This window comes from Epinephelus moara, chromosome 11 (genome assembly GCF_006386435.1).
Source record: "Epinephelus moara isolate mb chromosome 11, YSFRI_EMoa_1.0, whole genome shotgun sequence".
Lineage (NCBI taxonomy): Eukaryota > Metazoa > Chordata > Actinopteri > Perciformes > Serranidae > Epinephelus > Epinephelus moara.
Window position 1 is genome coordinate 17952562 of NC_065516.1, and position 23792 is coordinate 17976353.

The following is a 23792-nucleotide window of genomic DNA, read 5'->3' on the forward strand; positions in this document are numbered from 1 at the left end:
CCTGGTTAAAAAGGGAGGGAGGTAAAGACAAGGAAAATATTGCAGAAGGAACAGTCACAACACTCAAGGAGCCATACTTTGGTGTCAGTTCTATTGGAGTCAGTGGGGCAGGATCTGCAAATCACTCTTATACCCATCATCATGGCTCTGTCCAGCAGATTCTGAGATGCAGCTGCTGGACTGAGCCCTGATCTGTTTGGAGACCAATGACAAGGGAAACAAACATGCATATTTAAATAGAATATGTCAGGTCAACATCATGTAATGTGTGTTTTTGAATTTGGTGAAAGAATTATTCAGTCAAAATTGAAACAACAAAGATATGATGGGTTTAAGTGTAATTTGCAGTGCCCACCCCATTGACTCCAGTAGAACTGACACCCAAGTCTGGCTCCCCGAACACTGCCACTGTCATCATGACCATTCCTTCTTCTACTTTTTCCTTGGACAAAGAAAGGAATGGAAGTTTGCGGTGTTGATACTCTCTTGTTTTTTCTCTCCTCGCAGATTTTTATTTTCAATATATGAGAAAATTATACAAGATATCCAGTGGCATAAGGTAGCTACGATGGGCCCCAGTGCACCCTAGTTACTGGTTATGAAGCACACACTGAGTTTTAGGTTTATATTTTACCAACAGTGTGTCTTACTCCTGCTTTTATGTTATAACTGCTTGCAGATGTGCCCATCTTGTCAGTCTTGAGTTTTATGCACTTAAACTAGCTACTGTAAATTGAAAAAAACTGATTTGACAGAAACCTGATATTGAAAACATTAACAAGCAGCTTAACAACGTGTATCCCCATTCCAATGTTTTATTGTGTGTGTGTGTTTGTAAATTAAATTTAGAAAATGAAAGAAATGAAAGAAAAATATACTAATGTACAGTACTTGAGTAAATGGACTTAGTTACATTCCACAACTATTTGAATATTGTGAAAATGAATTATATTATATAATTTACAAACCTTAAAACATGATTTAAAACACAGAGCAGCTTTAATTGAGAGATTCAAAGTATTACCGAAAGACATTAAACACATCACACAATTACATCAACCAATCAGCTAACATCCAGGTTTCAGCTCAGCCAATCAGAGCCAGCGATGATGCTCTGGCATGGAGAGGAGGCGGGCCTTGACTGGTTACCTGGTAACCACTGAAACACTTCACTGATAGGATGGCAATGCGGAAGGTTTGGATTTTAGCTTATTTTCAGCCCATTTTATTAATTCGTTTACGTATTAAAATGAAAAACAATGTCGCATACATCGTCAGGGTTTTCTCTTTTACCTATATTTAAGCTTTAGACTTTGTCCGTCGTCATATTTGAAACTAAAAATTCGAAGTTGTGTTGTCTGTTTGGCACCTGCTAGCAAACACCTGTGTGCACTGAGCTCCACACGGTTCCGCTTACATTGAGAACAACCAACGTACTCTCTAAGTTATGAGTAAACTGAGGTTAGACTTACTATCTTTTAGTGAAAGCAGAAGCCAGCTTTTTGTGTCGGTTTTAAAAAGTAATTTCTTTGACACACTCGTTGCTGCATTAGTGAATTATCTTTGGCAATTAGAGCATTTTCCATTTGGCCGTGCGGTGATTTATTCCTCCATTTTGCTATTATTGTGTCTAGACAGTATGGTTCAGGATGCATTTATTTGTATTTATTGCTTATCCTGGTCGGAGATAAATACTAATACTATTTGCTACTGTGCACTTTATGTAAATACAGTGATGAGCTTTTATATCATATTTTACAGGGTCTGGCATCTAAAGCCAGCAACAAGTTGGTGATCACCTCAGTTGCCTTTCAAGATCACATCACACGCAGCCTGCTGCATCCAGATTTCCCACTTTCTGACCCTTTGCTGAGATGCAGAAGAAAAGCACCTAGAAAAAGGGTGGAGGAAAGGACACTGCGGGCACAGGATCACCAAGACAACAGGGAATATGTGCTTGATTCTGCTCCACCTCCTTTAACATTAGGTAAAAGGAACACACATTTTTGGAGAGGCTTTATTTATGTGACTTATGAATATATAATTTTTTTTGTGTTTCTTTTAGCTCAGAAGTTGGGTTTGGTGGCCTCCCCTGCAGGGAGACTGACAGAGGACGAATGGACTCAGGTCAAGGCGAGGTCTGTTCAGCAGGGGGACTCAGCTCAGCCCTGTGCAGTATGCAGGGAGGAGTTTCGCCTTCATCCTCAGGTATTCCCCCAACACAGTAGCTACTTTTAATACTCTGTGAGAGACCTCTTTCTTCTTACATGTTTCCAATGTTCTGTCTGTCCTCAGGGAAACCTGTGTTTCCGTATACACACATGGGCACACACACACACAAAGCCACCCCCAACCACCACCTCCCCCTGCAGTTCCTGTATGTTCTAATCTGTGTAGACAACTGTACAAATTTACCCATACTGCCTTGGAACTCAACTGTGACGTGATGATGTAGCAATCAGTGTGTTACTGTGAGGGTCATTCAGTCTTTTACACCTTTCCGATCCCCTTTTAAGATGCCAATCTCCTCAAGAATGCAGGACTAGAATAGGCGGCCTCACAAAGCACAGTTGCCATAGATGCACGTGTAAATATTAGTTTGACTCAGGGAGGGAAAAAAAAAGTTAATTAGAGCCTGCTAACAAGGGAAAGTGACAGGAGGGAATCTTTGTTGATTTGGCATTTTCCTGCAAGCCTTCATATTGTAACAATGCGTTTGTGTGCCGCAGTCTTGTGTTGCGTTCACGCATTAATATGACAATTAAAAATGCTTACAGCAGCAGTTGTGTGATGTGATGTCAGATGTGTGGACTGAAATAGTCGCTTCTCTGCCCAGTTTATATCATATTAAAACTGGAAATATTTTACAACAGGACATGATTTAAAAGAAACATGTTCCTCTGCTTTCTATTACTCTTTCATTCCATTTCTATATTGTGTGTGTGTCCATAAACTGTAGCATGTACCCTTAAAGCATTGTGAGAGGTGAAATTTCTCAGTGGTCTAATGGCTTGTCGAACTCCTGGAAATTGTACACTGCAGGGGGCCCTTTCACTGGTGATGGAGTGTGTTGGTCAGGCCAAAAACAATGGGAAATCAATACGCCTCCCCCCTGCCCTCTAGAGATCTGAGTAAACTGGTTTGTGTGCCAAGCCCCATAGCTGTGGCTGTCTCCTTTCAGGCGATAAAAGAGTCGCTCTCACAGGTAGAAGAGACTATAGTCCAGGTCCCAGCCGGCCCACTGGGGGTCCTGCTGACTCCCTCTATCCTCTCAGCAAATAACACTTAAAGGCAGATACACACATTCACATACGTGCATGAATACACACAGATTTAACATGGCTTAAGGCTGACACACACACACACACACACACACACACACACACACACACACACAGCATGTGCACAGACTGTATACTGTATAAGAGCTTTTTCTAAGCACTTTAAGAAAACCTGAAAACCAATACACATTCAACAGCGTCCTCTGGGGACATTTCAACCCATATAGTCAGTCAACCTATGAAATCTGTTAACTGCAAGATAGCTTTATATGTTTATTCTTTTTTTATTGCATTCATTTCACATATACTAAATCATTTTGTCATTTTTTTTTCTTTTTAGGTGTTGCTGTCTTGCTCTCATGTTTTCCATAGAGCATGTTTGCAAGCCTTTGAGAGGTTTTCTGGGAGGAAGTGCTGCCCAATGTGCAGAAAGGAGCAGTATGAGACACGGGTGATTCACGATGCAGCTCGCCTCTTCAGACACCAGTCTGCCACCAAGTACGTGCTCTAAATTAATTTGGGAAAAAAATACATGAAATACTTTGTGTTTCAATAATTATATAGAACAGACACCCCTGTTCACACTGAGGCACAAAAAGAATTCATCACACTATCTTATCAAGTGACTTTGGCAAAACAACATCTCTCATCTAGCACGAAAGGAAGAAACACCCCCCAATACTAAAATTTGTTTTATGCATTAAATATACTCATTACCCCATACTTGAAACAATTCAATGGCTTTTTTACGTGGCACATTTTCGCATGAGTGAAGTCAGTCTGCTTTACGTTAAATAGAACCAAGGTATTTTTCAAGGCCTGTGTCCTCATAGCATTTTTTTTTCTCAGCGCCAACGTCTTTTGTCAGTTGTTCCCAATGAGGAAAGAGTACATGCGGCCACCTGCAGTTGCCTAGAAAAAAAAGTGCTGTACCCTGTAATGTAGCATCAAGTTAGCTACCTAGCTTATGTTAGTGTCAAGATATTGTTGTCATAGAAACATACCCATGCAGAGCATGTCATTAAAAAAAGCGCTGGGATGAAGTGCTCCATAGCACCCTGCCACCACTTTTCTGCTGTAGAAAAACACTATGTGGACACAGACCATAAGTGACTAATGGAGACAACTGTTTTTGCAATTGGTCCAGTACTGAGAAAGACTGCAGCGGCGAAACAGGCTGCAATGTAATCCCTGCGGGCAATTGTGCACCGTCAATTTATGTCCATTAAAAGTACTTTTTTGCCACTGACAGGCTCAGATTGTTACTAGAAGTGTCTGGCATCATTATGGAAAGAACCCGACAGCGAAATGAAATGTTTTTCCTGACTCATCACTTGTCTGCTCATTATTGTGACTATGTCTCGTACAAGGATATGTCCCGTTCTGAAATCTCATGACTTGTTGCAGAATAAACATCGAAGGAAACGTTAGTAAGAGTTGGACAGAGGAGTGCTGGGAAGAGTTTCTTTTGTTGGAGTACAGAAAGCCTAGCTTAGCGTTATCTAAAAGGTTTTCTTCATCATGACTAAATATATTTAGCAGATTTTGACAATGTGGAAAGGTCTGCAGGATTTCAGAACAAGACTTCTCCTTGAGCAAGACTTGGTTGCACACACGAACAAAGAGGGAAAGGTAAGGAAAAACGTTTAATTTCTCTGCAGGGTCTTTTACATAATGTTGTCAGACTCATATAAAAACAGTATGAGCCTGTCAGTGGCAAAAACAATCACTTTCAGTACACATAAATTGAAGATGCACGATTGCCCATAGGGGTTACATAGCAGCCTGTTTCACTGCTGCAGCTACAGTGGTCTCTGGACCAGTGGTACTGGACCAATTTCAAAAATTGTCATCTCCATTAGTCACTTAGACACAAAAACATGGGAAATAGAGTACAAGTTAGAAAATACCAAAGTTTCCTTTAAACACTGGAGGCATGATCAAATTGACTGTATCATAGTTGCACATGCAAAAATGTTCTATTTATAAAATGTATGTTGCTTGTACCCAAGCTATCTATGTACTGTAGATGGCAATCTACATTGGGATACACTGAGTCACACTTGCTGTTCTAGCTTGGTTTAGGTTTTACATGTGACAAATAACGTCATTTTATTTTCAAGGAATTGATTGGCACTACCAAGAAGCTCATAGCTTCACATAAAAATAGCAATCAATACATTTTTGAGACAGTTTTGAGTGACTTTTTGAATATGTTTTGTGTGTTCATGCATGTGCGTAGGATTCAAGCATGCTGGCGAGGCTATGCTGCTCGAAAAAGATACAGAAAATTGAGAAAATCCATTTGCCCAAAGGACAAACAACTACGACGGAAATTCTTTGAAGCAAAGGTGAGTTTGGACTTCAAATCTGCAGTCATCACATCAAGGTCTTATAGATTAATCATGCTTATTTGGATCACACTTAACATACTACATAAGGTCACACTGCCCATCATCTGTCTCCTCAAGTCTCTGTTTTTTTTTTCCACTGTGACATTTTGAGACTGTTTAGTTGGTCAAACAAAGCCTGTGACGAACATCACATCTCGAGAGTTGAGACATGGGTTTCAGGGACTCACTGACCCCACTGCTAACCTAAATACACACGCACGCACACACCTTCACCTGCTCTCACCCTCTCAAGTTCCTTTGATGCTTTGTGAATCATACACTGTTTGTCCACTAATTTGGAGAGAGTTTTGTGTTTTAGTCAAACATTCTGGACATTCCAGGGTCAACACAAAAGCCTTATGTCTCCTGTTTGGGGTTCTGGTATTCCTTCATCTATCTATATATGTCTGGTGTGTGTGTGTGTGTGTGTGTGTGTAGCAGGGTACTGGGTTAGATGGGAAAGGGTGAAGAGGTGAGGTTGACCAGGGCGCTTGGATTCCTGATGCAGGTTGTCATTTCAAGCTTTGTTCACTAGTCCCATTTCAAAGCTATAAATCATGCAGTGACTGGACTTGATGGAGGGATTATTTAAAGGTGGTCTAGAGAGCAGCCAGTGGATGGGGTCGTTTGACTCCGAGGCTGTGTTGCCTTCATGGTGGCTCACAGGAAAAGGGAACATTGCCACCTAGTGAACCTCCCCCAACTGAGGCCTTGGATGACCAAAGACGAGACCGGTCACCATTTCTTTCAACCAAACACCACTTATTCAGGGATGCAGGAAATTCCTTGTATAAATTCATCTAATAACCCTGCTTAGAAATAGTCATAGCTTCAACAGATGCACTCTATGTCCAATGTCTTTAAGAACAGGCCCTGTTTATTTCTACGTGGAGTGTTGTAATCACGCAGAGTGCTCCTGCGCTTCAAAGAGGCTGATTAAGCACAAGTGACAAATGTGTGAGGGCCACACTCATAATGTGTTGCAAGGGTCGGAGTGTCCTACCCATCCCCCTGTCAGTCTCTGTCATCTCGCCTATAAACCATGCCTTAACATGTCACGTAAACAAAGACTCCGCATTTACCAAACCAATTAACTCTGTTCTCACACATTAGGCCATGTCCGGGTCCACATGGAGTCATAGACGCTGTCAGACACTTTACATTCAAGTTGTGTGATTCAGTGGTTGTGGGTGGTCATGAGATTGTCTCATATCTTTTGTCACACTGAGGATGATCTTCAAGAGCCGTGAGCTGCGCAACACAGCGCTGACAGGTCTGATTGACTTGATTTTCAAGGGGAAGACTTATTTGCTTAGCTGACTGTAATGCAAACAGGCGTGTTAGTGCTGGGCTGGAACCTGTGCGAGACGGAAAAACCTATTCTTTCAGTTTTACTTGTGATAGCAGGAGGCCATAAAGCATCTTTGTACCGCGAAGCCACAGGTGTTCCTTGGAAAGAGAAAAAAAAAAACTCCCACATATCGGGTCAGTTTCAGAAATGTTATCAGCTGATCCTGATGCCCAGCTTTCAATTTTTACTCACCTCTGAGGTCCGACCCTGAGTCAACACATTAAGGGGGACACTACCGACATCTAGATGGATTGCTGTGAGATAACACCTCTGCGCTCCACCTCCTCTTCCCCCTCTGTGTCCTCTCCTGTCCGCATCTCCTGTAGAGCAAGGCAAAGTTCACCACAGGCTGTACTGTTTGCCTTGACTGTCGAAAAGTCAGCCCGGCTCATAAAAGCCTTCGTCCCAGTGGTCAGCAGTTGTTTAATTAGTGATAAAAGCCTTGCTGTAAAGCAATTCTAATGTCACTATGACGGGCTAAAGGATGGGGTTTGTTGTTGTATGTGTGTGTAGGTGTGTCACAGACAGAGAGAACAAGTGCGTGTATGCAAACAGGTGCTGAGGCTAATGCTACTGGAGTAACATGTTGCAGTTTGTTTTCCCAGATGTAGTGTAGAGCTGCATTTGTTTGTTGACAAATTATTGGCAGCTGTTTTGACAGACATTGCCGAATTACAACATCTCAACTGTGACGTTTAGAAATGTTTCAATACCATCTTTGCCTTCCTATAATACTGACTCTGTCACCTGAACCTGCACATTGAACAGCTGTTTACTACTAACCCTGAAACTAAAGCTTTGCATGCTGTACATGCTGCCTTATCATGGGTGGGACGTTCCTGTCCAAATATTGCCAATACTGCTGACATCTTGCTGATGGCTAACATTAAACTATCATATCAATTATTTTTGCTGCTCTAAGACAGTAGTTGCCAGTGGCTGGCGTTTTAAAGCAAAGAGAATTGATTTCTGTGAAAACTGCCTTTTTATCCGGGTGTGCACTACTTTTAATAATGGCACTCGGTCTGCATACTTTCATCAATGAAATATTAATCGTCTTCGCGCATCACTTACACTACGGAGTGCTGCTATCCTTGTTTATTCTTCGTTTACATCCCGTATTGATTATTGCAATTCTGTCCTGTCTGAAAACACACCTTTTCAAGCTGGCATATTCGGTCTAATTTAACGGAGACACACATATGGTGACCTGCACTGATGATGACTTTATGATCATTTTGTACTTAATATTTATAATTAAGATTTTTGCTAGTCATTTTATTAAGTTTTATTGTATAGTACGGAATTGTTTGATTTTATGATCTATGGATACATTGCTGCTTGTTTTTTTGAACTGTTTTAACTATACTTCAGGCTTCAGACAAAACAATCAATTTGAAGACGTTACCTTGAGCTTCAGGAAATTCTTGTGTTAATTTGTCACTTTTTTTTTTATAATTTGTAGACCAGTCAATCAATTGATTAACTGAAAATCAGCAGATAAATTTATTGGTTGGAGCCCTACATTACTGTTTAGTAATATGTAACATGAATCACATCCAGTAATTGAACCAGTGAAAATGTTTAACAAAGCAATTCTTATCACAAGGATCACTTGCTTGGTTGGTTTTTCCAGAACTTTCACCCACATCTCATGGTCTCCCATCAGTGGATGCAGTTTGCTCAGTTGTCATGGAGATGGTTTGAAGATGTTGATGCCTACATTACATGCAGACATTTATGTTAATTGGTCAGTTGCATAGTGCTGTTGGAACTTATGTATATATAAATAGCCCATTCTTTGACTACTGAATATGTTTCTGATAAAAAAAAAAATGCATATGCAGGCATTAATTGTTGCCTAGCAACAGCTGCTGTAAATGGTAGAAGACAGATGAGTTCTGGGAGGACAGACAATAGAAAGAAGTCTTTAAAATCGGTCAGTCTGAGAGTGAAAGAGGTGACATGGCGCTTCAATAAATGGAGATACTTCATTTAAAACACATCTTAGAAACTGTGCTGACTGAGGTTATGAATCCAACTCCTCAATACAAACACCTCTCATAAAAATATGACCTGACAACAAAAATATATTGTCTTTAAAATGGTGTTTAGGGGATAAAGCTGTTTTTTTCCTTAACATAAATGTCTAAATGTTGTTTTAAAGCCTTCTTCACTCTGCCAGGGAGAACATTATGGTGGAGACTAATCTTGAGGTCGTCAAATTTAAATATCCTAGGTCATAAGAAGACACCATGTGTAATGTATACTCTCACCAGTTTGCCAAAATGCCCAAATTCCCAGAAAAATGGCCTTAATGGTAGCTATGGATCTGCCTGAAAAGACAGAAACACTATTAGATGTAAGTTATGTCCAGGTAAGAAACACCTGCCCACTCCCAAAATATAGGACCCTGTCTGCTGGATAAAGTGGTCCGGAAATATGGCAGTAATTCATAGTGTACAAGACAGAGGAGAGGACATGTTTATGTCAGTGTAGAAGATGGAAAAGGTGTCAGAGATTTGTGTGTTTCCACGTTTCCCAGCACCGTCTTCCTCTTTTTACTGGTTTCCATTAATTCTCCATGTTAGTGGGAGACGTGACTGTATTGATCTGGCTGTTTAACAACTGCACCCTGTCAGCGTGCCTCAGCCATTACAATACACACAAACAATTAGCCTTCGCCGAAAACACGACTCTATTGTGTATCTGAATGAAACATGCCTCCTTTGTGCCACTAAAATGGTTTTTCTAATTAGTTGCAGGAGTTGAATGACAGCTTTGTCCGATACTGTCACACCGACACGGAGGCTTTTCTGAGTGATATCAACCGCTCCCTGTCATCAAGCAGACGAGTGTTCCAGCAGCTGGAGAGAAAACACGTCTCCGAGCCTCAGGAGAGCGACTGGGACCGAATACAGAGCCAGGTCAGGAACGAGACACGCTGTGCTGAACACAGGAGCCACTTCTATCATTAAACAAGGCCCGTAAAAATATCTAATCCCAGTCTTCTTCTCCCAGCCTTGCCTTTCCCTTGACATGTTAACGCTTGCATGGGGACGACAGCATCACAGCTGCAGTATAGAAAGTACACCTCTCCAGAGGTGATCATTCACTTTATCAAATGAATGGCAGTGGGTAGACTAATAATCCTCTGTGTTTACAAAAAACATGAGCCAGTCTGATAATGCACGGCAGGCTTTTCATCGCCTCGACTGCTGTGGAGGAATTGAAAAGACATTAAGATTTGCTGTTCCATAAGGCTCCATTGTTGGCTTTCATTGCAGCCAGTACCATTTTCCATAGAGGGGGCGGGGTGTGTGCAAAGAAGATGTCTGGTTTTTTTTTTTCTTCTTTATCTGGTGTGAAAAGGTTGAGCACAAGGCAGGAGTGGCTCAGCCTTGACATGGAGTAGCAAACAGTGAATGTGCTTTCAACACATGCCTTGCACCTTTTCCACGGGTGCAAACTCTATAAAGCGGAGTGCAGCTCGTTATGAAACATTTAATGGCTGGGCACGTTGGCCCCTAAATACAGGAAGCTGTCTCTGGTTAATCATTGAAGCTGTGCGTGTGTTGCTTTGTTTTTATAAGGATCACTGATAAACATGTTGTCACTTCGTGTGTGATCAAACCTGTCAGGTAGTCGACAACAGACTTTAGTTGAGAGTTTTTTACAATGACATAGCAGTGACAGGGATAAAGTCACTGTCATTACAGCTTTATCAACTGCAAAAATTATACACAAAATTACATAACATAAAGTAGTCAGAGAACTTCTATTGTTTCTAACTCAACAGGTTATCCACAGAGGCGTCTGGGACTGCCCCATCTGCCTGACTGCATTGTGCAGCCCGAGCCTCCCAACAGAAGCAGACACATCCAGCCATCAACAACGTAGACGCACCGTGCTTCTGTCCTGTTCCCATGTCTTCCATCAGCGCTGTCTAGAGGCCTTTGAGTCCTTTTCTATAGAGAGCAGACCCTCCTGTCCCCTATGCAGATCTGTCTACCACAAAAAACTCATCTAACCAGGTACACATTTACACAAGACAGCATTTTAGATCATCTCATGATGTAATATTTGTAACTTGATGAAAGGAATAGTTCCATGTAAACATGACAGTTTTTGGTTTATCAGGAGTGACAGGCTGTAACTATATCTTGGCAAACAGCAGCCAATTGCAGTAGCTTCTGCAGTCATGTCAGTGTGAGGTTGGCAGGCAACCTTCAGATAGATAGATAGATAGATAGATAGATAGATAGATAGATAGCTTATTGTCCATCTCAGTGGCTTCTCTCAAAAATCAAAGGTACACACAGACACACGACACAATACATATATGTTTGTGTGCTGGTTAAAGGAGTACTTTACCCACAAAATGACCATTGGGATATCTTTTACTCAATTTGTGAAGAATACTTATACTTACTAATACTTACTATACTTTTCTTACATGCCACAAGGGTAGACGAAGAATCAGAGAACTGTGTAATTCTTGATGAACTGAAGTCATAGGGGGACCTAAGGCTGTGACGATAACTGCATCACTGCAATACCAGGGTCACGTCATCACGTTTGTTTGTTTTTTATTTTACTTTTTTTCTTGGTGCCAATACAATAAACTCATTAAAAAATACACTACTTTGGTTCTGGTGCAGCCCCTCTGTCTGCAGTCATGACTCTGTAGCCACGCTCAATGTCCCGCCAACATCACTGACTGGTTAGACGTCACAAGTATTAGCTTATCAACAGTGAAGGCTGCTGTGCAACAGTAAACAGGCAGAATTAGACCTGTATGTTGAACGCAAGACGGCAGATATTACTGGTGGTAAACCGCAAAACCGCGATGATGCGTTACTTTTTCACCGTGATAAGAAAAACTCTCTACTGTCACAGCCCTAGGGTGGCCATGTTTAACAACAGCAAAACTATATCAAAACATCTGTTTACAAACTCCTGCAGTATAATCAAGTCTCATTTATCCAGTCAGATACTCAGTACCTCCCAAATGCATGCATTTTCACTAAATCCTAACTATTTAAAACACTAATGCATAAACAGTCTCATGCACAGATAAGGAGTGCGCCTGGGCAACTCAATGAAATGTACGGGCATAGTTCAAATGCACGTATTTGCCCATGTGCACCGCTTGTATTTAGTAATGTTTTAAAAAGTAAAGTTTTAGCTAAATAGCATGCATTTGGGAAGTACTGAGCATTGTAACTGGATAAATGAGACATGGGTTAAACTGCGGGGGTTGTATGAGAGTTTGTGAACAGCCTGCCTTTAATTAATGAAGACTCTGCCATTTTTGGATTCTTCGTTTACCATGTAAGCATTCCAGAAAAACATTACTTTACGAATTCAATATAACACTGGGTGAGTATTTGATATGCAAATAATAATTTTGTGGGAGAGGTATTCCTTTAAACAGCACACAAACAATAATGGGGAAAGAACAGTTTGTGAGTTTACAGAGGCACATGCTGTAATACACATTTTTGGGATTTTTAATTTTAATTATTTTTTCATTTTGGACAGTGCTAGGTTAGCTTTTCCCCCGTTTCCAGTCTTTATGCTTAGCTACCCTAAATAGGTCCTGGGTCTAGCTCCTGGTGCACAGACAGGAGACTGTATCAATTCTCTCATGTGACTCTTGGCAAAAAATTAAATGTTTACCAAAATGTCAAACTACTCTGTTAACTCATCTGTCAATACTGAGTTCCAGGGTTTCACAATGACGAAGGAAAATATGTTCACAAAGCATTTTTCTACTTTTATTTGCAAACACACAAACATCAAAAAAATAACGAAACATACATTTAGCAAACTGAGAAATTGTAAAAAAATACATTCACAAAACATGTACCAAAATTTACATGCAGAGACCAACTGACATAGAGACAGTACAGAAAAAAAGCTGCTTCTCTTACAGTACAGGCCAACTCTCAACTTCTGAAACCCCCACACAACACAGAGATGTACTGTAAAGGCAACCAGAAAAGCTTGCGCGAATAGTAAATGACCCTCTCAGTTCTTAACTCAGAAGTTACTGCGAGGAGTGATTGTGATGTTTAATTGCGGGAGTGACACTTCCCTGCTAAGTAATACAGAGCCCAGTGTAACCAGTCTGCAGCTGAGTGGATGTGTGCACAACTAGGATGGATCTGGAAAATAAAATCTACCTCAGGCCATTTTCATTAATGTAGTTCATCCAAATCAAGTCATACATTTCTTTTTACTTTTAACAACTCATCCAACAGTTAAAATGATCTTTTGCCAATTTACAGTATCATCCTTTTTGCTTTGCTTTAACACATTGAGCCATATTGATTTTTCAAAATCATCAGCATGGTCCTTTCGACAATAAAATAGCTTTAGACACGTACTTAACAAATTAAATTGCACACAACATACCAAACATATTTACCAAATGTTTCTGCCAGTTTATAATTTGGGTAAAACTGCGCTCTTGAAACAACATTTTTCAAAATCAGAAACATGGTCATGGACTTTGAATGGTAAAAGCTGTACAGATCACCTCTTACAAAACATTCTTGGGTCCGATTTGCTTATTTGAGAAGGTGGCTTCAGCGTGAGTTTCGTGATTGAGAGTTACATTTCCTTTAAATCCAGTCTTTGTAACATAGCAACAACCAATGGCAGACAGCTTTGATGTAAAACATTTCCTGTCCTGCGAAACAAACGTTTCAAATGCATATATAAATTAAAATTTCCTCAGTTCCATTTCTTTTGTCATCATGTCACTTTAGTCATCATAAAAACACGATAATTATATTGCCATAAAAACATCATTACATCACTCAGCCCTATCCTAGCAAGTGCTCAAGTTTTATGGGTTATGAATGAGTCTCAAAATGGAGCCTCTGACTAGATAAGAGCTTCTGTGACAACATTCATGGCAGAAAGCAAGGTGTTCGATATATCCAGCTGGCTTTAGACTAGGAACTCGGTGGCGTACAGGGGATCACAGTGGAACTGTCTAGAGACAAACAACGTACATGTACACATATGTACATGTACATAAACGACACAGAACAAGAAACAACCTTAACATCAAGCCTGCGAGACGCTCGTCGTATAAGGCATTTAAGGTGGTTCTGGAGACAAAGAACATCACAGTTCAGAAGATTATGCAGCAATACATCTACATGTAAATGGGGCCTGAGTCACCAAGTCTTTCTACCGGCTGCAAAGTTGCACATTTTTCACTCATGCATTCTGTATGTGAAGACCGTTACAGGTTTGCATTCGATTTAGGTGTTATTAAAAAAAAAAGTACAACAAAATACAGATTGCTTAGTGAGTCAGACCCTCAGTGGGCTCAACGAGAGCCCAAATATTTACATCCAAATAATGCAAAAGAGGTATGAAACACAACATAATATGTACATGTAAATACAACATTTACAAAAACAATTGACAATTTTTTTCTGTGCCCTGTGAATTTAAATTCTTAATTTTTTTTTGGGATGAGCAAAAATGTGATGACATTTTCTTACCATGTGCATAATAAAATTTCAGGAAATACAACCACAGAGTCAGCTCCAAATACACTAAAGCATTCTGCTCTTTGGAACCGAAGTAGACACAACTCCCATTAAGTTTCCCATTTGTAGAGTAGCTCAAGTCTAATCTAGAGCACCTAAAAAAATGTTCTTACCCTACTTCATACAAACTAATGACATCATCGATAAAGTTAAAGCGCACTTGAGTAAAGCCAAATAAAAAAGACAAATGACAGCACGGGTGCTAAAATCTGAGACCCATCAGGGAAGACAGTGCCGATGCATATAATGTGAGTTGTATTGATGCCGTGCAGGTTTATGTACTGGCTGTGATGAGTGAATAACTGACTTCTTTCATGCTTCACAAAGCACATTTTCTTGTTTTCACATTTTGAGCTTAAACAAATAAAAAAATGATACCTTATCATGCCTGGATCAGTTCACATATCAATCAAAGACCAATCATTAGAGACCACAAACTGCAAATGCTCTGTGTATCGCTGACACCGATTACCGTGGACATATCGACATTAAAAAAATGAGTCTAAAGGAATTGTGGTGGTCTATTTATTATACTGAGTAAAGAGGAGGAGCAGGGTGATGGAAAAGAACCCTTTGCCTCTTAGTTAGATGTAAGACTTAGAAAAAAGACATAGTTAAACCTGCTATACCCTCTTGATTTTGTCTAGTGCAGTGGTAAGGAGATTGTAGAAGAAAAACAGGTAGGGATGCTGGGGGGTTGGGGAGTGCCCCTGAAGCAAGAGATGGGTGGTTTAAAGTCACAGTCGCGGTTGAGGTCAACATCAAGGTCACTGCAGTGATGCCAGTCTATTTCACTCCTCAGTCTCATCCCTGGCTCTGTCCCAGCTTCCATCCGAGACGCAGAGGATGGAATGTCACGAAGCTAAATTGCTCTCAGCCTCCATTTGCGGCATCCGTCAGACACTGCCTGGGTTTATTAAGTTCCTTCCAATCCCTTTCACCTTTCAGCAGTCAGGCAGTACTGTCGAAATCTCCCTTTGGCTGTGCTAAGGTGTGTGTGTGTCTATGTGTGTGTACGTGTGTGTCTATGTGTTGATCTATCGTCCCTTTCACAGAGTTTTCTGATGCCCGTTGGCCGAGAGCTTCCCAGATTCAGGGTCCGTGGGGCTGTTTGACAGTTGCAATTTATCCAGACCTGGGCAGCGGGAGATAAGGGAAAGAAATCTCATTAAAAAGCCTCAGACTTTCACTTAGACAGAGGTATTGATGTGCTTTTTTCCCCCTCAGTGCCTCTGTCTGACATTTTCTAACCCTATCCCACCCTGTGTATCAAACATCCAGGGCCTGTCACCACAAGCCTTTGAGACTAGCCCCATCCTCTGTCACATGTCAGTCCCGCAGCACATTGGATCTCGCCGCAATTTCTTCCATTTTGTCACTCCAGGTTGTGCTGTCTGAGAAAAATAAACACTATCTCCCTCCAAAGCCACAGAGTAGGTTGGTGCTGTCAGTGTTTCAGACCAAATCTTTGTGGATGCAAAATTGGGATGAAATTGAGAAGTCAAAATGTTACTACGAAACAGACTGCTTTATATTCTACAGTGTATTCAGAGTATCAGAGGCAGGATTGTTTATTGTAGGATAATTAAATAATATGTGGTGCAGTCTGGAACTATTTTTCGTCCGTTAGTTAGAGACCCTTACAACACATGAAAATAAATCAATAAATTTACCTAAGGCCTTTAGAAGCTCCTCCCGTACCGCTGAGGTGAATTTTCTCACAAGACAGAGAGTTGTCACGACCGCAAACAGCATGTTGTATGAAAGGACGATGTAAAAGTTTCCCAGCCAATTAAATCTCCCAAAGTCTCCCAAGAGATCAAACCTGGTAATACCTGTGAAGGACAGAGAAACGAGTCAAATGTCTTTGTTAGAAAGCAAGTCGATACTCATTGGGTAAAATGCAATGTCTTGGTTGTGCTTATGACAAACAACACAATTACTATTTTGGTCTGACTTTCTTTGTTGAGCTCTAATACAAAGGTGTGATAACCAGGAAGCAAAATGATTTCTACTGAAGTCCAAAGTGTTGCTAATTCCAGAAAATAAACAAAACTGGGAAAACAAAAGGTTATTTTGCCAACTTCCCTTTGACAAGATTGTGTATAAAAGCAAAATTCTTCACAGTGTCTCTCTTCAATGGTACAAGTAAAAAGACCCGATCTGACAGAGGGGCTTACATATGAAACTATTTTATGTATTTCAGATACAATTTTTGTGTGAAATAGGATAAAAACAAATATTAAACTGTCTGACCATTGATTAAATTGAGCTTTTTATCCGATTTAGCTGTTTATGTTTTGCTTTCTCTGGCCCTAATTTTTGATGTTGTGTGTTTATTTGTTGTTTTAATGGCCAATTTAACATCAGGCTGAGGGAGAACAGCTGAAAATTAGCCTTTTTTAGCCTTAAATGTAGGATATTTATAGTGATGATGATCAATGTGTCCCTCAGAGTCAATGAATAAATAAAAATTGTTTCAACCAATTCATTTGCCACAGGAAATCATAAGATGTAATTCCAATGAAATGTAGTGAAGTAAAATTGATACATCAGCCCTATGTGCATCATGTCCGTTTTCCAAATATACAGTGAACAAAAATTTGAGTTTAAGAGCTACGACTTTTTCAAAGCACTCAATAGACATTTTTCTGTCGAATTTTGGTCACAATTTTGTTAAAATAGGTGTTAGAGAACACTTTTCCTTTCCTAAGATAATCCATCTACATGACAGGTGTGGCATATTGAGATGCTGATAAACAGTATCGTTACTACACAGATGTGCCTTGGCATGGTCACAATGAATGGTCACTCTAAAATGTGCATGGATCAAACAACAAAACGACACAGATGTCTCAAGTTTTGAGGGTGTGTGCCATTGGCATGCTGACTGCAGAAATGTCCACCAGAGCTGTTGACACACTGAATATTCATTTCACTACCATGAGACTTCTCCAGTAACGTTTGGGTGAATTTGGCAGTACATCCAACCAGCCTCACAACTGCACAAATTGGTTATGGTGACAAACTGCTGTCAGGTCAAGACCCTTATGAGGATGATTAACATGCACGAGTCCCCAGAGACAGTTTCTGATGGTTTGTATAGAGTTCCTTCTGTCGTGCAAATCATGTGTTGCATCAGCTGTTCAGGTGGCTGGTCTAAGACCAAGATCTAAGATCTTGCAGGTGAAGACACTGGATGTGAAAGTCCTAGGCTGGTGTCCCTACATGTGGTCTGCAGTTGTGAGGTCAGTTGGATGTACTGCCAAGTTCACGGAAACGACATTGGAGGCAGCTTATAGTCGTGAAATGAACATTCAGTTCTCAGGGAGCAGCTCTGGTGGACATTCCTGCGGCCAGCATGCCAATGGCACGCACCCTCAAAACATCTGTGGCGTTTTACCGTGTGATCAAACCGCACATTTTAGAGTGCCCTTTTATTGTGACCATGCCAAGGCAAACCTGTGTAGTAATCATGCTGTTTATGATGGATTATCTTGGAAAGGAGAAGAGTTGTTGTATTTGTCACATAAAATCATAAGATACAATTCCTGTGAAATGTAATGACGTATGACTGACACGTTGTGCCCTTTGTGCATCATGGCAATTTTCCCGGGGCTTCCATAGAATCACAGTCATCTGTACACACATCTACCTTAGTCAGCCACTGAGCTAGGGACACATCCAATTCAAACAATAAACAAGCACATTCTTGTATGTTTCCTCTAAGCTGAGGGGTTGCACAATTTCGGACAAATTTCAAACCAAGAATAGAGATTACTCTTAAACGAAATCTGCACCTGATAATTTCAGGTGTTCATGTTCTTACTTTTTATCCCCAGTAGATAAATATTAGTAATAATAGAAACAAATCCACTCCGGCTTCCACAACTAACCACAGATCCACTGCACTGCAAACTTAATGCTTATTTCCATCACTTGGCTGTGTCTTGGTTAGAAGTATTGTAAGGACGATTCCCTGCGGTGCATGAAAGGATGGGTGACTAAGTATAGCAGCAAAGGTGGTACGCAGGTGGACTTCATCTCTCTCCTAGGACCTGCAGACAGAGATAAAGGAGTGGTTTCTCCTGCATGCTCCTTTTAGCTTCACACTGCTAGACCAATTTCAAACCATCTGTCACAGCTGATCGCATGCTGCCTGGAAAGCCATCAACACCCTATTGTTTTCGTGCTTATCCATTTTGGCCTGCCAGTCCGAGTGTTCTTGCACTCAACCACAAGGATAGGCCAGCTGTGCCATCCAGTAATAAAGTAATGTACTGATATAATTAAGCTTTCAATAACCTGTTGTGTACGATTGTATATAATGTTACTAATGGTATCTACGTCTTTTTTGAGATGTTAATTTTACATGCGACACTGACCGAGGAAATTATCGCATCAATGTTAAAATTATGCACCACAGCAATTTTCTGTTTCAGTCGTGTATACGGAAATTAGATTCAGATGTGGCACACTGAAGAGGCACAAGTCTTTATACATTCTACCTCTCCTGTAACATCTTCACAGCCTCTGTCTTCAATTAGATTGGGCAATCGATTCAGTGTCTGGAGAGATGTATTTACAGCCGCAGTAAGCAGTTTGCAAGCATCAAGGACCTTTAACAAAATTGCCTGTGAAGAGACAGGGAGAGAGATGATGGAGACCCCAGTCGATACAGCTTGCCACTGTGGTCTCTCTACATCCATTTCTAATGCCAAAGGTTCTGATCTCGGTTTGGTAATTTGAGAAAATCTAATTGGGGGTAAAAAGATGCTTGGCATTTGAAATGTCAGGGGGACAGTGGCAGAGTTGGAGACATTAGCATGCAGCTGGTCATGCATCCAAGAAGCATATGATGGATTTATCAGGGTGAGGCTATTCTCTTTGTATGTGAGCAACACTTAATATGTGAGACTACAGGCATTTGTGTCACGCCTGCTTCTGGCTATTAACAGATCAAGAAATCACAACACAAAAAGTACAAATTTATGAGCTATTCCTCCAAAAAAGGGACAATGAGCCATTCTATCAAGAGCAAAAGAACACGCCAGTGCAGCCATAGACCTTTGTGGCATACTATCCCCCCCCTTCATATAATTGCTGCCTAAAAACAAATATTTTTTACTGGAAAACACATACATTTGATTCTGTCTGCGGTGACTGCAGACATCAACAAGCATTAGTTAGATGTTATTAAAGATATCAACAAATAACCAGTTGATTCTCTTTTGTTTTACTGTGCAGGACGTGTGCATTGGGTTTTTAAAAGCATGGTCAGCCAAATGGCAAACACATGACCCGCCTTACTCTGCCTCTGATTGGCTTACCAGGACATTCTTACTCTTAACCCTAACAAATATCACCCCTCTTGCCTAACCTAACAAACCCAACCAACAAAGCCAACAAGTACCAGCTGATCAAAGGGAGAGTAGGGTGGGTCATGCCTCTGCTAGCCTAGAACATGCAAATTTGGGTATGGCACAGCTTTACGCAATTCAGTTTTGCTCTAGGGAGCCTCTGCAAGTTGTAGGAAGCCTCTGCAAGTAATTGGTTGCTGGCAGACACTCTGTGCTGCAATAAAATGGTTAATCAGCAGTGCCGTGCACTGTAGAGCCGATGCGCTGCTGGTTCTGCCGGCCTGAATAGAATATAATGTCTATAGCCTTACTGTTGTGTGTACAGCCTTATAGACTGAGCTGAGTAGTGATGCGCGAGTCAACCCTTAACCCGATGGACCCGCAAATGGACCTGCGGGTTGGGCAGCAGTGATCGTCTGTTAAATCAGTCTGTAAATGTTATTTTGACATTATTCTTATGATCATTAGGCTATTACTGTCATGGCATCCGAAGGTACTGATGCGTTGAGCAGGTGACAGTCCGCGGTCGTTTTCAAAACACACTTGTGTCACGCACTCCAAAAGAAACTTGTTGAAACTTTAAACAATAATTTATTGTACAAAACGGGGGAAACAAACGTTGACAAAAACGGTTCCATAATTCATATTAAATTCAAAAGATAACGAAAAAACAGCTACAAGTTAGAGGGAATAGTGATAAAGTGGTAAAACTTGGCATTGATCCACAGCCTCAGACGGATGCGCTCAAGCGTGCCGTGCGCACAAGCTCAGTTGGTAGGCTATACTATATTTTCACATTTTTAACAATGCAATTTAAAAGTTTTGATTTTTATTGATAACCTACATTTACCAACAACAAAAAGACTACATTTAGCACCAAAAAAATATGTAACCAAAAAAAAAAAAAAAAAGTTAATAAAAAAAACGAGTATTGAATACCAAATTTTCGTAACAAATACCTACCCATAGAAACGAATATTCGAATATCCGAATATTTGGGTACAGCCCTAGCTGATACTAGAAGGTGGAGTAAAAACACTGCAGACCACTGATTGATCAAAGAAAATAATCACTAAAATAGTCACTTGCACGACACGGGCAGATCTGCCATTTTTAAATAGCCAAGCTACCGTCTATAGTGACCAAAAAATTTTAACCACTCAGCACAGATTTTTTTAAAAATGGCAGCCTGCAAAATAACGGCGTACACTTTGTACACTATGTACTAACTCTACGCTGCACAATTGACAAAATGCAGATGTTTCTCTATTTGGTTGTCGATGAAAGTATTCAGCCAGTGTTGCGTTAAAGATTATGTCACTGCAGTTTCAAATGGCGTCTCTATGGCGACGATCAGCTGATAATCCTGCCTACACTGAGGAAGTACTATCTGCAGTCATAACTGAAATAGAGAAAAGGACCTGTTACCAAAAGTGAGTCGAATCGAGCAAGCTGTACCATGCAGTGGAAAGAGAGTGGTGAGAGTGAACCAATATAGTAAAGTTGCAAGCTAGACACACAAATGATAAGCTTTGAGTGACCCCTTTCACATTGTGACATTGCTTTTAATTTATATTTGACACAGTGTTGTTATAAAATATCTATATCCGCTTATTTATATCCTCTAGAGACAGGCCGAAATAAGTTTCTGTTAAAACATCATTGGTTTGTCCCACAAATTTAAATCAAGCTCCGTGGTACCAAACACGCCTAAACTGTGATAAAGTTCAACCACTAAACTTTTCCATTTGGAGTTTCAAGACAACCATAACCTGTGAACAAACTAGTGAATGTGTTTGGATACTACTTGTCCCTACATTCTTAAAAACAGCAGACAGACTTTACCATACTTTTTGTGTTGTGGTACAGTTCCCCTGCTCTTATACAGTGCGTGTTTCCCACACTGACACGCACAAAAAAAAAACCCTCACATCAACACACAAAACCCTTTCTTGTCTCTTAACATCTCACTTCGTCACACTCAACTCTCCACATGTCTTTTCTTTAGCTGGGAGGCCTTTTCTCTTCAACTCTGTCTCATGCATTTATTCCTTTTAATCTATTCAGCGTCACAAAGCAGAACCTGTTGATATTTTGTAAAGCTCCCAATGAGTCACTGTATGCTCGATCCGTCCCATTTTCCCACTCTGTTGGTCTCTCTCACACACACACACACACACACACACACACACACACACACACACACACACACACACACACACACACACACACAGAGTAGTGCTATTTGAACAGCTGTGCTCTGCACTCTGCATGTTTATTAGTGCCATTGTGATGGTGCTACTCCTGTCATTTTTACCCCTTCACCCTGCACTGCTTTCTAATGTCACTATGGGAAACTATAGGAGAATTCAACTTGCTAACCTTAATGGTTTGCTGGTGGTGGCAGCATCTAAAACTATGATGGGGGAGGGGCATTTACTCTTTGGTTGTTTGTGGCGTGGTTGTTATAGCATCTCTGAAAATTCAGTTCAACCTACATTTTTCCAGTGATTAATTATTAAACAGTTTGATATTTTGGGAATAAGTTGTATGCTTATTCTTTTTCTTGACAAAGAATTAAATGATCAATGTCAATCTTGTGTCTGCACTAAATATGAAAACCCTTTTTACAGAGAGATAGGGCAGTACTGCTGTGACAAAGACCCTTCAGTCTGCTGCCTTTTTTTTTTTACAGAACTAAACAACGGTGACATAATGGCGCCCCAGTGTGTGATTTTAAATAGCATTCTGGCGTTCCAGAAGCAAAAGAGGCGTGACATGTAAAGGCCCAGACACAACAAACTGACTACAGAGAACGAGTGGCAACGAAGGCCCCTTGCTGAGTCGCCCAACGCCCCTGTGTCTTGGCCAAAAAGTTGCACATGAACACACTGCAAAGACTACAGCCAGTGATCAACCAGCACGTGCTTTCGGCACAAACGTGAGAGGAAATAACTCTCCACACCAGCGGATGGCAGTAGTCTGTAATCCTCATTCAAAAGGGGAACCGGAAGACTGTCTTGACGCTAGTTAGCCAGTTAGCACATTAACAACAAAATCCATTGAAGAAAGAACTAAACTTATTTACTGTGTGCCACTAAACAATGACACAAACCATAATGAAACATTTCTTAAAGAGTTTGTGGCTAATAAAAAAAACTTACCTTATCTAACAAGTTTGTTTGGGTCTCACTCCCTCTTGACTTGAGCTCTTTGTTTACTTTCCTCACTTCTGTTTCTTTTCTTGCACTGAACTGAACTGCCAATCAGAGTGATTTCATTCACTGGCAGGCCCCATTATTGCCGACACCGATTCATCATGCTGAATCAGCTTAAAAAGGCCAACTAGCATCCATGAGGGCCAACCTGACGATGGTAGCAACCGCTCACCAATGGCCCAACTTTGATCAAAGGCCAACTGTCAGCTTGGTGCATCAGGGCGTTAACACAACAGCATCAGCGTCTAGTGTGACATATAGATGTTGATTTCTTAACAATATAAATGGCGTAACATGGCAACAACAGTCATACCGTTGCTTTGTTATGATGGTTAATCTTGTCCTCTGCTTGGAGGGAAAGGAGCTTCTGGACCTCAACTTCTCCCCAGCTTGCAGATATTTTCAGTTGCTCTTCTGGGAGTTAGCTGCTTACTGTTTCTAACTGCTTTTTAAATCTCTCAGTTGTGGGGCACACACAACACGTCGTCAGATGTTGATGTGGTGCTTTTACTACCTCCTCAGCCAGCTTAAAGGTGAGACAACTCTGTCCCCCCAAAACAGAGGAAAACAGCTAGCCTAGATCTGAAGGTAGCAAAATGTTGCTTTAAACATTTA

General features: G+C 40.7%; 2 protein-coding genes across 3 annotated transcripts in view; one reads left to right on the plus strand and one right to left on the minus strand.

The window, feature by feature from the left end:
• The first annotated feature begins 1168 nt into the window (after nucleotides 1-1168).
• Nucleotides 1169-22678, plus strand: rnf32 (ring finger protein 32). Of its 2 annotated transcripts, XM_050056216.1 has the most exons (8): nucleotides 1169-1195; nucleotides 1762-1987; nucleotides 2066-2208; nucleotides 3622-3779; nucleotides 5524-5632; nucleotides 9785-9952; nucleotides 10825-11059; nucleotides 22655-22678. In XM_050056216.1, the coding sequence occupies exons 1-7, from the start codon at nucleotides 1181-1183 to the stop codon at nucleotides 11053-11055; spliced, it is 1050 nt and encodes a 349-aa protein (XP_049912173.1). In that variant the 5' UTR covers nucleotides 1169-1180; the 3' UTR covers nucleotides 11056-11059; nucleotides 22655-22678. The 2 variants fall into 2 exon arrangements, with proteins under 2 accessions (XP_049912173.1, XP_049912172.1); XM_050056215.1 differs by lacking the exon at nucleotides 22655-22678 and having other exon boundaries at nucleotides 10825-12926.
• The window catches only part of lmbr1 (limb development membrane protein 1), a 45065-nt gene continuing 34061 nt past the window's right edge, over nucleotides 12789-23792 (minus strand). The window contains exons 16-17 of the mRNA XM_050056214.1: nucleotides 16273-16434; nucleotides 12789-15734 (exon numbers count right to left, since the gene is read on the minus strand). Coding sequence (XP_049912171.1) covers nucleotides 15649-15734; nucleotides 16273-16434 — 248 coding nt within the window. The 3' untranslated portion in view covers nucleotides 12789-15648. The remainder of the gene's footprint in view (nucleotides 15735-16272; nucleotides 16435-23792) is intronic.

What these genes read in the sequence shown, in the direction of transcription:
- rnf32 (XM_050056216.1), top strand. An exon ending in TCCACCTCCTTTAACATTAG is followed by an intron (nt 1,988 to 2,065) that starts GTAAAAGGAACA and finishes TGTTTCTTTTAG; the next exon opens with CTCAGAAGTTGGGTTTGGTG. An exon ending in GGGACCGAATACAGAGCCAG is followed by an intron (nt 9,953 to 10,824) that starts GTCAGGAACGAG and finishes CTAACTCAACAG; the next exon opens with GTTATCCACAGAGGCGTCTG.